The sequence below is a fragment of the Tiliqua scincoides genome, chromosome 4, assembly GCF_035046505.1.
Source record: "Tiliqua scincoides isolate rTilSci1 chromosome 4, rTilSci1.hap2, whole genome shotgun sequence".
In the NCBI taxonomy this organism is placed as follows: domain Eukaryota; kingdom Metazoa; phylum Chordata; class Lepidosauria; order Squamata; family Scincidae; genus Tiliqua; species Tiliqua scincoides.
Window position 1 is genome coordinate 134,919,078 of NC_089824.1, and position 14,149 is coordinate 134,933,226.

Genomic DNA, 14,149 nt, shown 5'->3' on the forward strand with positions numbered 1-14,149 from the left:
ACTTTTAATGGACGCTTTTACTATAAGGTAGTCTTTATAGCTTCTTGCAGCTTAAATGGGTTTCAACTTAATAGTATATAGACATTGGTAAAGAGAATAAGTAAACATGGGCTCATATAATATTGCTGGTAAGACTAAAGAACTGAATGTGTAAAGAGTAACTGGTGATCAGGATATTCTGTATTCCTGTAGCTTTCTACTAACTGTGTACACTTCTCTGAAACGAAATATATTCATTTTTGACATAGAGGTCTGGCCTCCTTACCAGGAGATTCGGGACTCCTGGTTTTAACTAATCGCAGGTTCCAAACCCCTGTGATCCTGGTGGAAGCTGGACCTATAACTTCCGAATGCGATCAGAAGTTGTGGTTTTTTGCCTTCCTGAGACTTCAGAGGGCCTACTAAGGGTCAGGGAGGCCTCCCTGGTCCTCGTTTGGAGGGTTTAGTGTGCCCTGACCTGTTGATATGATTATTTGCAGGTTTCAGCATCCACGGGGGTTCTGGAAATGACCCCCCATGGATGCTGAGGCACTAAGGTATTTAATATTTTTCTCTTCTTAATTGGAAAACTGGTTTTTAATGCACATTGGTATTTTTTTCCTCATCTTGGAATACAGCAAGCTAACCTCTTTAATATTGCTCAAGTTCTTGGTGAATACAAGCTCTCAATTATTTTTGTTTCATCACACATGCTATGTTGTGAAGTCTGAACATGACATTTGGAGATTCGGTCTTCTGTCTGTAATTTCTTCCCACACAATAAATGTATCCCATTTGTAGTTCTCTTGAAATAGAATGTTTGCAGGGTAATTGATCACATCTCATAATTATTTATATCACATAAGGGTATTTAATAGGTATAGTCATAAGCATTGTTAGAGCATATCACTTCTGTGATGGCTCTTCAATTTCAGTCCTTTGTAATGACTTCACTGCTGTTCTTATGACTTGAGATTTGTCACTACCCCACTTAGTAGATGTCTTGTACAACTATAAAGGAAAGGAGGAATGTGAGGCAGGACTAGCCTTAACATGAAGCAGGCTGTACTTTCATGGGATATGGCCACCTGGATCTGAGTGTCAGGCTGCAGTCAAGAATGGGGTAGTGGATGTCTTTTTTAAGGCTATTGTTGGTTGGAATGTCTGTTCTGTAGCTGTCATGGCCATAGTTCTGCCTCTGGTGGTACTTGGAAAACCATCAGGCAATGGGGGATGGAGTTTGCTGTCAAGATGTTTCTTTCATCCCTGTTTGTGGCTGTCATATTCATAACTTAGTAGAAAAAATGTGAGCATTTCTGGGTGCTTTGAGATGAATCTTAGGAAAGAGGTATCTTAATAATCTTTGAAATATTTTTATCGTCTCATTGCTTTGATTTACCAACTGGGAAACTTTATATGTTTTTCCTGAAAGGAATACTTGTCCTCTCTTGCATCTTTTCAGTTCAACTGTTCCAGATCAAATACATTCACATTAAGCTCTCTTATAAAAGCAGTGAATTTTGATGTGTGAATTGCATTAACCTCATTAAGTCATAAAAAGATCATACTTTATTTTAAAGTTAGCAAAAACATTGGATTTTGAAGGCTATTGATTTCTTGTTCAGATTAAGGAAAGCAGGAAATCTTTAGTAGCCCAAGGGGATTTAATCTTCCATACATGTCCATGTGTAGGATGCACAAGCAATTTTCTTCTTCCCATTTTTTAAGAGTATCTTTATGAGATTTGTTTTTGTGTTCCTCAGGAGTATTGAGCAATATGAAGAGGAAACTTGTAAGTAGGGAGGAGCCTAGAAGGTAGACTTCACTGCTACACTGTTTATAAGAAGAGCATAAGGCTGATCCAGTCATGAATGTTTATTATTTGATGGTGTACATGTCTGAATAAGCAATCGGAAATGATGCACCATATAACTTCCATACGGTCTACCAATGCAATGCTTTTCAATGGAATCGTTTGACACATTCTACTGTATTTATACACAATACTGTAATCAAGTATTGAGAAATCAAATGATGAATATACATGCATGACCCAGCCCTGTGGATGTAAGGTCTATGCTCACTATAATCTATATTATATATTACATACCTCAAATGTAATAGAAAATATTTAAAACATTCTTTTTCACTTTTCTTCTCACATGATTTAGAGCAGTGTTTCTCAAACTGTTGGTCAGGACCCACTAGATGGGTCACGAGCCAATTTCAGGTGGGTCCCCATTCATTTCAATATTTCATTTTTAATATATTAGACTTTATGCTACCATGGTATGTGACTGCATTTGGGGAAATGTTACAGACATGTATTTTTAACAAGCTACTATTTCTATTCTTTTAACAATTATGGTCATTGGGAATTATTCCTGGGTAAGTGTGGGTAGGATTGCAGCCTAGGAATGTAAAAAAAGTTTCCTGCTGGATGATGTCACTTCCGGTCATGACATCACTTGCGGTGGGTCCTGACAGATTCTAAAAAGTGGGTCCTAGTGCTAAATGTGTGAGAACCACTGATTTAGAGCATGTTGTTCTCCAGTATACTGAACAGGAACCATAACTTCATCATGGCTCAAAAGCCAGAAAGCTGTATCTTGTTATTTGGAATAATGGCTCTGTTCAAGAATGCAAGATGGTGAGCTGGTTAGAATGGGATTTGTTTGAAAATCGAGGAAGATGTTCAGAATTGTATTCTGTTGCATATGCATGGATTTTATATATTGTGCCAGTATATCTAAGGAAGGCAACTGCAACCAAGTAAGCCTGTGTAACAATTCTTAAAGTAGGCAAATATTCTCGGGTAGTACTGTTTTACATGGGATTACCAGTATGTAAATCTTTACTTGCTGTTGCCACTGAAGAATATTTCTGGTTTCATTTGTTACTGTGCTCAAAGGTTGCAAGTCATATGGCTTCTACTAGAGATACAACCTTAACAGCGAGGCTGCTATGTGGACACAATATCCTACTACTGCTGATAGATGCATGTGAGTATTACATGGAAGGGGAAGTCTAGCATTCTTTTAGATAAGCTTCAGGTCAGATGCCAAATTCAGTCACCAAGGCCACCTTGATTAACTGAGGAGCCACATGGCTATAGTAACCACTGAAAAACTGTCTGTCACACATTTAATCCAAACTCAGGATGTTTTTGGTTCATGACATTAGTAAACAAATGGAACTCGAGTTAAATGGTGGTGTTTCATCAACTTATCTCTCAAAATTCTGTGAAACATTATAGGATCTTAAAAGCTTTGATTTAACTTGCAAAGCTGTATGCATATCCATATATTATTGGTAAGCTATCAGTTCATATGAGTGACAGAAAGTAGGTTCTCAGTTCATTGGTGTATTACTGATGTAGTTTTCTCTGTTCAGTGAATTAATTTTTTGGGCTATTAGGAAGATTTGTAGCATTCATCTCAAGTGAGAGGTCAGAGACTGTTATAATGTAACCTATCCATATAACACACATCCCTAAAACTCAAGATTATCTCAGGACCAAGTTAATAATGAACTTTTCAGTCTAAATAGGGGTGATATATTGGCAAATGCTCATTAGGTGGGTGAGAGGTCCTGTTGCTTCCCAGCTCCAGCAAATTGGAGAGAGGGTTACTTATTTGCTATTCGGTAGCTTATATTCTCAAAAATGTTTAGATTGGCATACTTTTAGAACTAAGCAGTGGTGTCGCTAGGGGGTGCGGTCCGCACTGGGGGTGACATGCACTGGGGGTGACGTGCTAAAATTGTGGTGGTTAGGTGTAACACCATCATAGTATATACCGTTGGATGCGGAATTTCGAGCGGAAGGCAATTCAAAAAACCAGAGTGAAATATCTCATTTCAGTCAGAAGTTATGGCCAAAAAAACTAGAGAACAAAAAATGCATGGATCTCTATGGAAAGTGAAAGTGAGCTGTATTGTGCGTTTACTCGCGAGTTGGCGAACTTGCCTTAGTGTGTTGGAAAGGGCAGGCTGAGAGAAATCCAACAACACTAAAATGGTCCTGACCCAATGAATGCCGTCCCTAAAAACACCTGAGAAGGAAGTCCCTCTCTCCAAGCAGATAAATGTATTGAGCCCTATGGAAAGTGAAACTGAGCTTCATGGTCACATTTACTCATGAGTAAGCAAACGTGCCTTGGCTTGTGTGGAAGATGAGGTGAAGGAGAGTGCAAGGCTACCAGAATGGTCCTGATCCTATGCATCTGGAGCTAAACAAGGGCTCCAGAAGGCAGCCTCCCCCCCACACACTAAAAAGGATCAAAACAGAGGCTTCAGCTGATAAGGTGAACCTTCTTGAGACTTGCAAAACCAGGTGGATCCTGTCAGTGATCTGGTTTAAACAGAAGATCTTAAATTGAACTGGGCACTGGGCAAGGCTGAGAACCTTACTGATTTTGGAGGGGGGCTGTTATTGCAGGCAGGCTACAGAGAAAATTCACTTGGTGGAACAGGGCTGGCTTCTGCTTATTTGTTTTACTTTAATATTTATACTTAGTTATTTTAATTTGCCTGATGTCACTTCCACCATGACATCACTTCTGGTGGGACTTGGACAGATTGTCACTCTAAAAAGTGGGTCCCAGTGCTAAAAGTTTGAGAACTGCTCCAATAAGGTGTTAGTAAGTTGACACCCTGGGGGTGTGTGACACCACTAGTGACCAAAATCACTAAAATCATAATTTGGAAGATTAATACCTTCATGTTATATATCAATCAATGGGTCATTTCATGCAGAATGTGTTCTATCTTTGTTCTATCAAAAGGTACAGCCAAAAAACCAGTGGGGGTGGAGTGATGGTACAGCACCGCACCCACCACCTGGGGTGTTGCCCCGCCCACTGCATGGGGAGGTGATGCGCTGGCATCCCGCACTGGGTAACGCAAACCCTAGTGATGCCACTGGAACTAAGGTAGAAAATCTGATACAGGTTAGAACCATTCATCACTAGGGCTGTTGTGTAGGACATTCCAGTTGTTTGTTATACTCCTCTCGCAAAGGTAGATGTATCTGTATTAACTCTGTCATCAGGAACACATACTGAGCGGAAAACCCTATTCAACTCGCGGAGACTTCTGGGTAAATGTAAGATGGACTGCATATATGCTTAGGATTACAGATTTGTGTAGCATGATCCTGTGCATGTTGGAAGCACGTTGCACTGAATTCAGTGGGATATTCTCTGGCACCTGGAGTTGGAAGACAGCTTTTAACGGTAATTTGTGGATTTAATGAGCATGATCCAATAACTTTTCTGACAGTGTAACAGTCTAGTTGCTCCTTTCCTCTCCCTTTTTGATAGATGATCCATAAAAGGGCATCTGTGTACCAAAGTAAAATGTGATTAAGAGGAAGGAGGTTAAAAATTGTGTTTTCAATATATATTATATTTAATACACACACACAGATTTGTTGAACTGGTGGTAGTACCCAAGTCTCCCAAATCTGTATCCAGTGGATACAGTGAGAAAAAAAAAGATAAATTATGAATTGATAGATGCTGTGTCATACAGCCTTAGGAAATGACAAAAAATGCTTTGAGGTTGGAAAATGTGCTTCTGTCTATTGGACTAGATCACGAATTTTAATGTGGCTATATTGCTGGCTTTTGTTTTAGTAGGCAAAACAGATTTTTGAGCTGACCATTGATTGTTGAATGATGAGGAAAATGTCAGCAACTTGTACTATCATTTTTTCTTGATAATATGAAAATCTTAAACTAGGAAGTCACATCATATAAGCTCTCTTGTTCACTGCCTTGACATCTTTCAAGGAGCCCTCCTTAAGATGGCATTATCATGGTAACAAATTCTGTCCTAGTTTCTGCTGCTCCATTAGTGTTGCTTCCTCTGAATGCTCTGTTGTAGCCAGATTATCTAAAAGTGTGTGTTCTTTGAATATTAATCCTGCCTTCGTTGCATATGTCTGAGCTTGGAAACAGGGCATCTGTTTTGTGTTTAGATGTGTTTCATCTTTAGAATCTTCAACACCTATATGTGATCAGGGGAAAAAATACAGGCGGAGATTGAGACTAGTCCTAATTTGCCAGCATTTCCTAGCGGATAGACCCTTTCAGATCAAAGTCCCATCTCTCAGTTGTGTAGATCCTAGGAGATAGCTTCTATGTGACTTTCTTCAGCTATACATATTCAGTGTGGTTTTCAAGTGGAATTTCAGGCTGAACTAAGACTATAAGAAAACCCCTCCTAGATCTAGTCCAATGTCCTGTGTCCCACAATGGCTCACCTGCTGCAGCTGGGAAGCCCTCAAGCAGAGGAGACAGATATACATCTCTCTCACAATTCTTATTTAGAGGTACACTGGAGGTAGATTTATGGTGGTAGCCAAGTATACTTGTTCATCTGACTACCCCGTTTGCACATCAAGCTGTGTGGGTGGATGAGAAGGTAGGGGTGCCAAATGTGTGCACGTCTATAGCAAAAGTGGTATGTGGGTGAGGACAGCTGAAGCACCTTTGCTTCCTTTGTTCTCGTACTGAAGGTACAGGTTCATACCCCCATATCCCTGGGGGTTCTGGAATGGAACCCCCTATGGATACCTGAATCTACGGATATGAGGATCCTCTGGAAGCAAGAGGAGCTCTGCTCCTCTCATCTCTGGAGCGTTCTCTGACCCAGCAGAGGCCAGTTGGAGAGGCTCAGACTGAGTTTTACAATGAAAAAAAGTCACTTCTGGTTTTTTTGTAAAACCAGAAGTGACTTTTTAATGTCTTATAAGGCATTAAAGCCCTCAGGGGCTTCCTCTGGTCTCCTTATACAGTGCTTTCCTCACCTCCAGAGGGGGGAAAATACTGGGGATATAGGAGGGGCTGTGGATATGGGAATCCACAGATATGGGGCCCCCCTGTACTTTTATCTCAGCTTGGTTTCCATAAGTGGAATAAGCCAGATTGAGTGTAAATGTGCCTAAATCAAGAGTGGGGGAAGGTTCAGTTCCCACTCCCTGTTTTATATATGAATAGGCCAGAAATGAGAGTAAACAAACCTGGCTGCCTTGTTGTGCCTTTTAAATGAGCTTGATCATAAAGTCTCTTGAAGAAAATCATCATCTTGTTGCTATTCTCAATTGCAACAATTTTGTGTGCCTGTGTACGCTAAGCATTTGTTTGAGACAAACCAGAAATGCCAACGTACCTTGATAATGCAATGTCCTTTTCTAACTAAACGAGGATTATATTACTTGAGAAAAAGAAACACTGGCTTGTGCTAGCATTTCTAAGTATGCAGTGACCATATTTTGGCAATTCTGCAGAATTGTAAAAAGTAGTTGAAATGTTAACAGTTCATACAAATAGGAAAATTTGTGACCAAACCACTTTTTTCAAATTCTTTGAATATTTTCTAGTATGAAATACAAATGGTGTTTTTCTAAGAGGGGAAGGTCTTTTGCTATTCTTTTTAAGAAGCCTGTAGCTTCTGAAAATAAGCCCATAGCTCTGTAGCAAATTAAAACTGCACATTAACTTTTTTCAGATTTAGTCACTGAATATTAAGCAAAGTTATTGCTTAATAACTTTGTCACCATGTTCTGTCCTCTGATTTAGCAACAGAGTTTCTCGTAGTGAACATTTCCGTTTTTGGCACAAACCAATTTCTGCTTGCCCTTGGCTTTGTCTATTGTGTCAAAGAAAACAAATCTCGCCAGCAGGAAGAAGCATCTTGCATGTAAATGCTCCTGGCAAATATGATAGTCTATTCTGGACTGGTATTGTCTGACTTTCTCTGTAGCCAAATCTACAGAGATGAGTCTTAGACATACCAGAATTTGCTCTTTTCATGTTGCAGTGTGTAAGAGTTGCTGTTTCCCATGAGTTTTCTGTTACCACTCAGAGACAGTCACAGCCAATTCATACTCTTCAACTTACATGGGGTTAAGATCATTTTATCCTAATATGCAGCATTTTGCACTCTTCCTACTGAATCTTAACCAGTATGTTGCCTCTTCACTGATCTGTAAACTTTTTTGTTATTGAAAAGTGGTATACTATACTGTACAGTATAAATATTCATAAGAACTCTTCCAGTTTTGGAGATCTGCAGTCCAAATATGCTAGGGATGGCATATTTGCCAATGTAGCTAGCTTCCGATCACTCCAGAAGAAATTGAATAGCACCAGTCCTAATGAAGATACTTGGTTTCCGTAATTTCCTCTTTTGTGAAATGTTTGTTTAAGCTATGTGTGTGTTGTGTTTATGAGATCAGTCCATGGGAGAACTTGTTGCCTTATCCCAGAATAAAAGCTCTGAAGAATCTGGTTATTTGTGAGATTGCTGTAAATTGAAGATCAGTATGGCTTCTAGTCTATCTTGAATTATCACTTAATTCAGTTACCCAGTTCTCATTTTACCCTCCCCACTCGTATTGCACTGTGAAATATTTGATGACAGAAACAGGTTGCTATACTGCTTTTCCTGTAAATGGAAGACAGACTAGAATATAGAAGAATTGTGGTATGGCTTTTCTTTCGCTGAAGTCAAATTAAGACAATTGCTTTATTGGGACCGACTAAAATAATCACAGAGTAATGAGCAAGAATTCAGGTTCTCCAGATCTAGCTGGATGTTACATCAAACAACAAGGGGAGGGAGGAGAGAGTACAAACCTGGGATTTTTCTATTACATGTACAGTACAGATTTGGACCTCTTGTGTCAGTCAAAGTCGAATACTCTTCTTGGAGCAGTTTTTAAAGTGTTCATAAAAGCGTTGAAAATAACACTTAAACAGATAAACATGCAGATTCCTTGGGGCATGAAGATGACAACTGGTCTAAAGCATTGTCAAGGGGTTGAGATCCAGAGGCTATTAGGAGCAGAAAGGAAGTAGAGCTTGCCCTGCAGCAGAAAAACATACACCCTCCCACTTTTGAATGCAGCATGGTTGAAACAGTTTTTCCACTCCGCTGAGCATTTAGAAGATGTCTTAATATTGTGTGTCCTTTTGGCCCTTCCAAGGCTTATTTATGTGAACAGGGTATTTGTAAAAGTGCTTTACACTGGAAATTGATAGACATTTGTGTAGGAATAAGGTAATCCCCAAACTGTAACTGGTCCTTGTCTGTCATATGATTGTTTTTACATTTAAAAGTTGACATTTTTTCTTGATTATGTCGAACAAACCTGTAAGAACTGTTTTCTATTGTTGCTTTATTTATGTGATATGTACTAGAACAGGGATGTTGAACTCTTATAGTGGACTGAATAGCATTCATGGTGCCTACTGAGGGTCAGAAGTGATATCATTAAGCAACTGATGGCTGGAAATAAGCACTTTGTTCTTGAGTGGGAATTTGTTAATTCCAAAAGACAGAAGAGAAAATATGTGAATCTTGATCATATTTTCAAGATATAGGCGCCCAATTATCAAGTGGGCCACCCTTTCAGCCACACTGCTTCTGCTGAGGCCTTACTTCATAGCTCAGGTGCTCTGCAAGTGACACCTTGGCAGAAGCAAGTGCTACTGAAAGGGCAGGGCATCAGCAGCATCTTCCTCTTTCACCCTGCTTTGTCCACACCTTCCCCCATAGTGTTCCTTACCTTCTGAGGCGTCCTCCTGTGTCTCCGTCCCAGGCAGAAGTAGCACTGCTGAAAAGGAGGCGTTGGGAGAGCCCAATTATCGTGCAAACTAGATAAAGACCTTTCACAGGCTGTACTCAGCTTGCAGGCTTTGTTTGACATCCTGTATTAGACTATAGGGAGTTGTAACTGAATATCTGAAATGCACATAGATGAGTGTTATTTAGTCCCCTCCTCTTTTCTCTATGAAATGGTGAATATACTACTTATGTAGTAGTAGAGAGAGGGTATAAAAAAGAATGAAGATGAGACAGATGCTGCTTTACCTTCTTCATTTCATCCTGGAGCTTGTTAGGTAACTTGCGGCGCAATCCAGAGGTGCCCTTGGGCCGGTGCAAGTTCAGGGGAGTGCGGGCAGTGGGCAGCCCCAGGGGCAGGCAGGTGGAGAGCGGAAGGTGGGGCTGGGACTGCAGTTATGCTGGATCCCAACCCCTGTTCCCGGGGAGTTTATAGCGGCTTCAAGCTGCTCTGCTCTCCTTGAGCTTGCACCACCTCAAGGAGGTGGCGCAAGTCCGAGGAGATCCATTGGGGCCAGGGTGCCTTACCTGGAGGTAAGGGGAAAAGTTTCCCCTTACCTCTGGCTGAGCTACTTTTGGCCCCTATCCTGCGCTGGGTACAGTGCAAGCCTCTTGGCTTGCCTGTTCCGGCACAGGATAGGATTATATCCTTGGCTGTCCAATTGAGTGTCCATCTATCTGCTTGGTGTTACTGACCACAGAGCAGTTAATGACATCTGTGTCTTTTTTCCCCTTCCTCAGGTGGCGACAGACAAGGTTGCAGGAAAACTGAGTTCAACTCTCTCATGGGTGAAGAACACTGTCAGTCAAATGGCCAGTCAGGTGGCAAGTCCATCTGCCTCATTACACACTACATCCTCCTCTACCACACTCTCTACTCCAGCATTATCTCCATCCTCACCAGGAGAGTTGAGTCCTGATGAATTAGAGTTATTGGCTAAATTAGAAGAGCAGAATAGGTGAGTAAGTGGCAACTTGATTTTGACATTACATGTGTTCTGGTCATGGTATTGCAAGAGATTGTTGTACAGTTTGAAATGAGAATTTGGAACTTTTGTTGATATTCTTCAGAGTGATCTTGAGGCATTAAATTAGCTGCATACACACAGGGTTGATCTGACTGGCCATCAGTCCAGATAATTACCGGATACCCAGTTAATTACCCTTATTAGGTGATGAGCTTAGTCTGGCATTTAGCCTGTATTCCAAACTCATCAATTTAGCCAATTGCCAGGGGTGTAACAGTGTGGGTAAGATGCATCTCTTGTTAGGGGTGTGTGGAGGTTGGGGACAGCCTGTGACCCATAGTTTTGTGTGGGTGGGTGGCCTGGTTTTTGAAAAAAATGCTGTGCTTGCTTTAACAGCTGCTCTGACTGTATTCCAAACACATCAATTCTTTCAATCACCAAGTTTCCATGTTATTTTGGAATCTTCTGGGAGCCTTTTCCTGGCCAGCCTTAGCCCAGGAGATGCTCTTCTCTTTCAGGCCAAGCTGCATACTCTTTCCCTACCACCCTGAACCCGCAGTTCTGTCATAGAAAAAGATTGTGGCACTACAATGTCCCTAGAGAACCCTAATTGGACTATGAGGACTTCAATATACACTTTTTCACCTGACTGCCTTCTCAATTGCCTTGAAGGCAAGAAGGTAAAAAAACAGATCCTATTAACATCCTCAAAGTACTTTTGTATTATATTGACATATTCTTCATTCATCAAAAAACTTTTTACTTTACTGTAAAGTTCATCTGCAGAAAAAAAATTAATGGCATTTACAGAAAAAATTAATACTTGTGGCCTTATATCCTTCTTGAAAATGGTATTTTTCTGGCACATCACAAAGCTCGGCTCATACCTAATTGCCCTGATTATTTAGCTTATGGATCAGGGTTAATTTAGAGTAAATGAAGCAAGAACTAGACAGTGTTTCTAACCAGAATAAAGGCAGCCATCTGCACTGGAGCTCATTAAGGTAATCTCCTTAAATTTCTCTGTGTTGCCTTAATAGAGAGCAACAGATGGTGTGCTTTTACTGCCTCCTATGTGTACAGTATGTCTATGCTGAATAGCCTCCCTTCAGATGTTGACTGCAAAATTAAAAGTCTTTCAAAATCTAAGCTAAATAAAGGGACTTTATTTTGTTTCCCTTTGTGTTGGCAGGTTTTGTTTGCATCTGCCAAAGAAAACTGATACTACTTAAGAGTCTGAATAAGGGATATCTTGACTATTTCCAAAACTGCTTGTCTGAGATACAAAAAGACAATTATATATGTATTCTTGTATTTATACATGACTTTTTAGCAACATGATCTCCAGAGCAGCTAACAATTTAAAATACTGAGCAGGTCTTGTAATTCAACTGACATACTGCTTGAGAGAATTTTAGCTGACAAGTTGCTGTTGGTTTACAAATAAGGTTTGCACGGCAGTGAGTTAGTGCAGTGGCAAAGTCTGTAATTGGCTGTTTTCTGTCTTTTAAATAATATATGCACATATGTATAGTGTTTGTATGTATTTGTGTGTACATTTATGTGTGCACATTTCTCTCTCTCTCCCTCTCTGTGTTTGTGTGTGTGTGTTGCTTAGGTCTCTATTCTCGGTATGGTATCTGTTCAGAGACCTTATTTACCAAATATTTATGCCAAGTAAAGGTTGAACGAATGAGTTAGTGCAGTCATGGTTCTTATGAGTGCTTCCTGCAGGTTTTATTGTTCCTTAACCCGTTTCTGTGACATTCTGCTCTGTCTAGTAAACCCTAGAGTCAAATAATGGAATTTTTATTTTTAGATAACAAGGATTTTTATTGTTGAAATGCACAATTTTGTGTGTGTGTGTTTTGCAGAGGACATATTCGCTCTTTGTACAAGGTATCATTTCTGTTGCTTCCCCCCTTTCCCCGTCCGATCAGCAATATTTTGTTACTGGAAGAATGTAACTTTCTCCCTGCTAACTCTGTAGTTGCAAAGGACTTCTATGAATCGCGTGGCTGCATGACTACTGCAGGTACCCATTGTATAGTGTCTGCTATTGGTCAGAATTGGTAGAGCTATGCCTCCCATGCATTTTCTGAGTACTTTAAATGTTTGGTGTTTTTTAAAGTTTTACTTGAGGAGAAGTATTCTCCCCATATAACATTCAAATACTGAAGTGGTAATCTAACCTCTTAAGAGCAACAGCAAAAGTAGTGAATGCTGACAGATTTCTCCATTCATACCACAGTGTCCTATGATCTTGTGAAGCTCTTTTATTCATTCTTTGTAGGTGGTACTCTTTCAGTGCTATGGCACCTCTTGCATTTTTACTTACCTAGAACTGGTCTGGTTTTACCATCTGCTGTAGGCTTATATGTAGAGGTGCTTGTTTTTGGTAAATAAGATAGGATTACAGCCTAAATCTTACTAAACACAATGGGCTTACTTATGAGTAAAATAAATAGCACAATTTTTAAAAACATATACACTTACCTGAGAGGAGGTCCCATCGAACACAGTGGAACTTTCTTCCAAACAGACATGTACAGGATTGCACTGCATGTTAACTTCATAGGTTTACTCTGCTCCTGTTTTGTTGCTGTCATCCAACCAACTTCAGGCTAGTCAATGTGTTTATCCCCTTTCGGTGCTTGGGTGATACCTGCCTGCTTTGGAAAACAGAAATCACTCTTCTGAGACATTTATGTTTTTGTAGTCCTCTGTGAGATTGTGGTTCTAAAAATATTGCCCATAATTTAAAAAACTGAAATTCCTTTAATCATGTTAGTGTTAGAATTATTGACTGATGCGCCCCTTTGAAAATACTGTATGGGGGCCCCCATATCCGTAGGTCCCATATCCATGGTTTCACTTAACTGTGGATTGGGTCCGTACCCCCCTCCAAAGGCCCGCAGAGACTGTACACAACCAGCCTTATAAGGTATTAAAAAGTCACTTCTGGTTTTATCATAAAACTGGAAGTAGCAATTATTTTTGTCCCGGAGTGGGGACAGTTAGCTGTGGTTTCAATTAACCGTGGGAGATTCTGGAACAGAACCCCCATGGGTACCGGAGCTTGTCTGTATACAGTCTTGGAATTCTGAGGAATTGATGCTTATTTTCATTTACAAAATACGTAATGAGAAACCACTCCCAGGAGCTGTAAAAGATTCACTTACTGTACGCATTTCGTCACTAGGAAAAGCAAACTTTGACCTGAGCAGCCTATACAAAGGAGTTTAGAGAAATAGGAAGCATGACAAGAGGGAACTTTCTCAGATCAAGTGATATAGAATATTTTCTTTTGTAACGATATTGGATCACATAGTGGGTTAAGTTTTCCTCCAAAATATACTGGAACAGTTGGAACAGTCCTAATGAATCAAGAATCAACTTGTGGAAGGTAAATCATTGATGGGAATTAAGTAATTCTGTGTTACTCCTAATGCTTTCCATATTACAAACAGCAGGTTTAAATTTAAGAGCAATGAACTTAACAAGGTAAGATTTGTCTTGTAGAAATATGGTAAATATTTCAAAATATGTATTTTTTTCCATAGTCCTGCTTT

The 14,149-nt window shown here is 40.0% G+C and overlaps 1 protein-coding gene across 4 annotated transcripts in view; it reads left to right on the forward strand.

Moving 5' to 3' along the window:
* EVI5 (ecotropic viral integration site 5) overlaps window positions 1-14,149 on the forward strand; it is a 92,314-nt gene that overhangs the window by 9,271 nt on the left and 68,894 nt on the right. For all 4 annotated transcript variants that reach the window (XR_010794438.1, XR_010794437.1, XM_066626622.1 and 1 more), the window contains exon 2: window positions 10,351-10,568. Coding sequence is in view for 2 of the 4 variants with exons in the window: in XM_066626622.1 (XP_066482719.1) it covers window positions 10,420-10,568 (149 nt within the window). In the remaining 2 variants the exon portion in view is untranslated. The remainder of the gene's footprint in view (window positions 1-10,350; window positions 10,569-14,149) is intronic.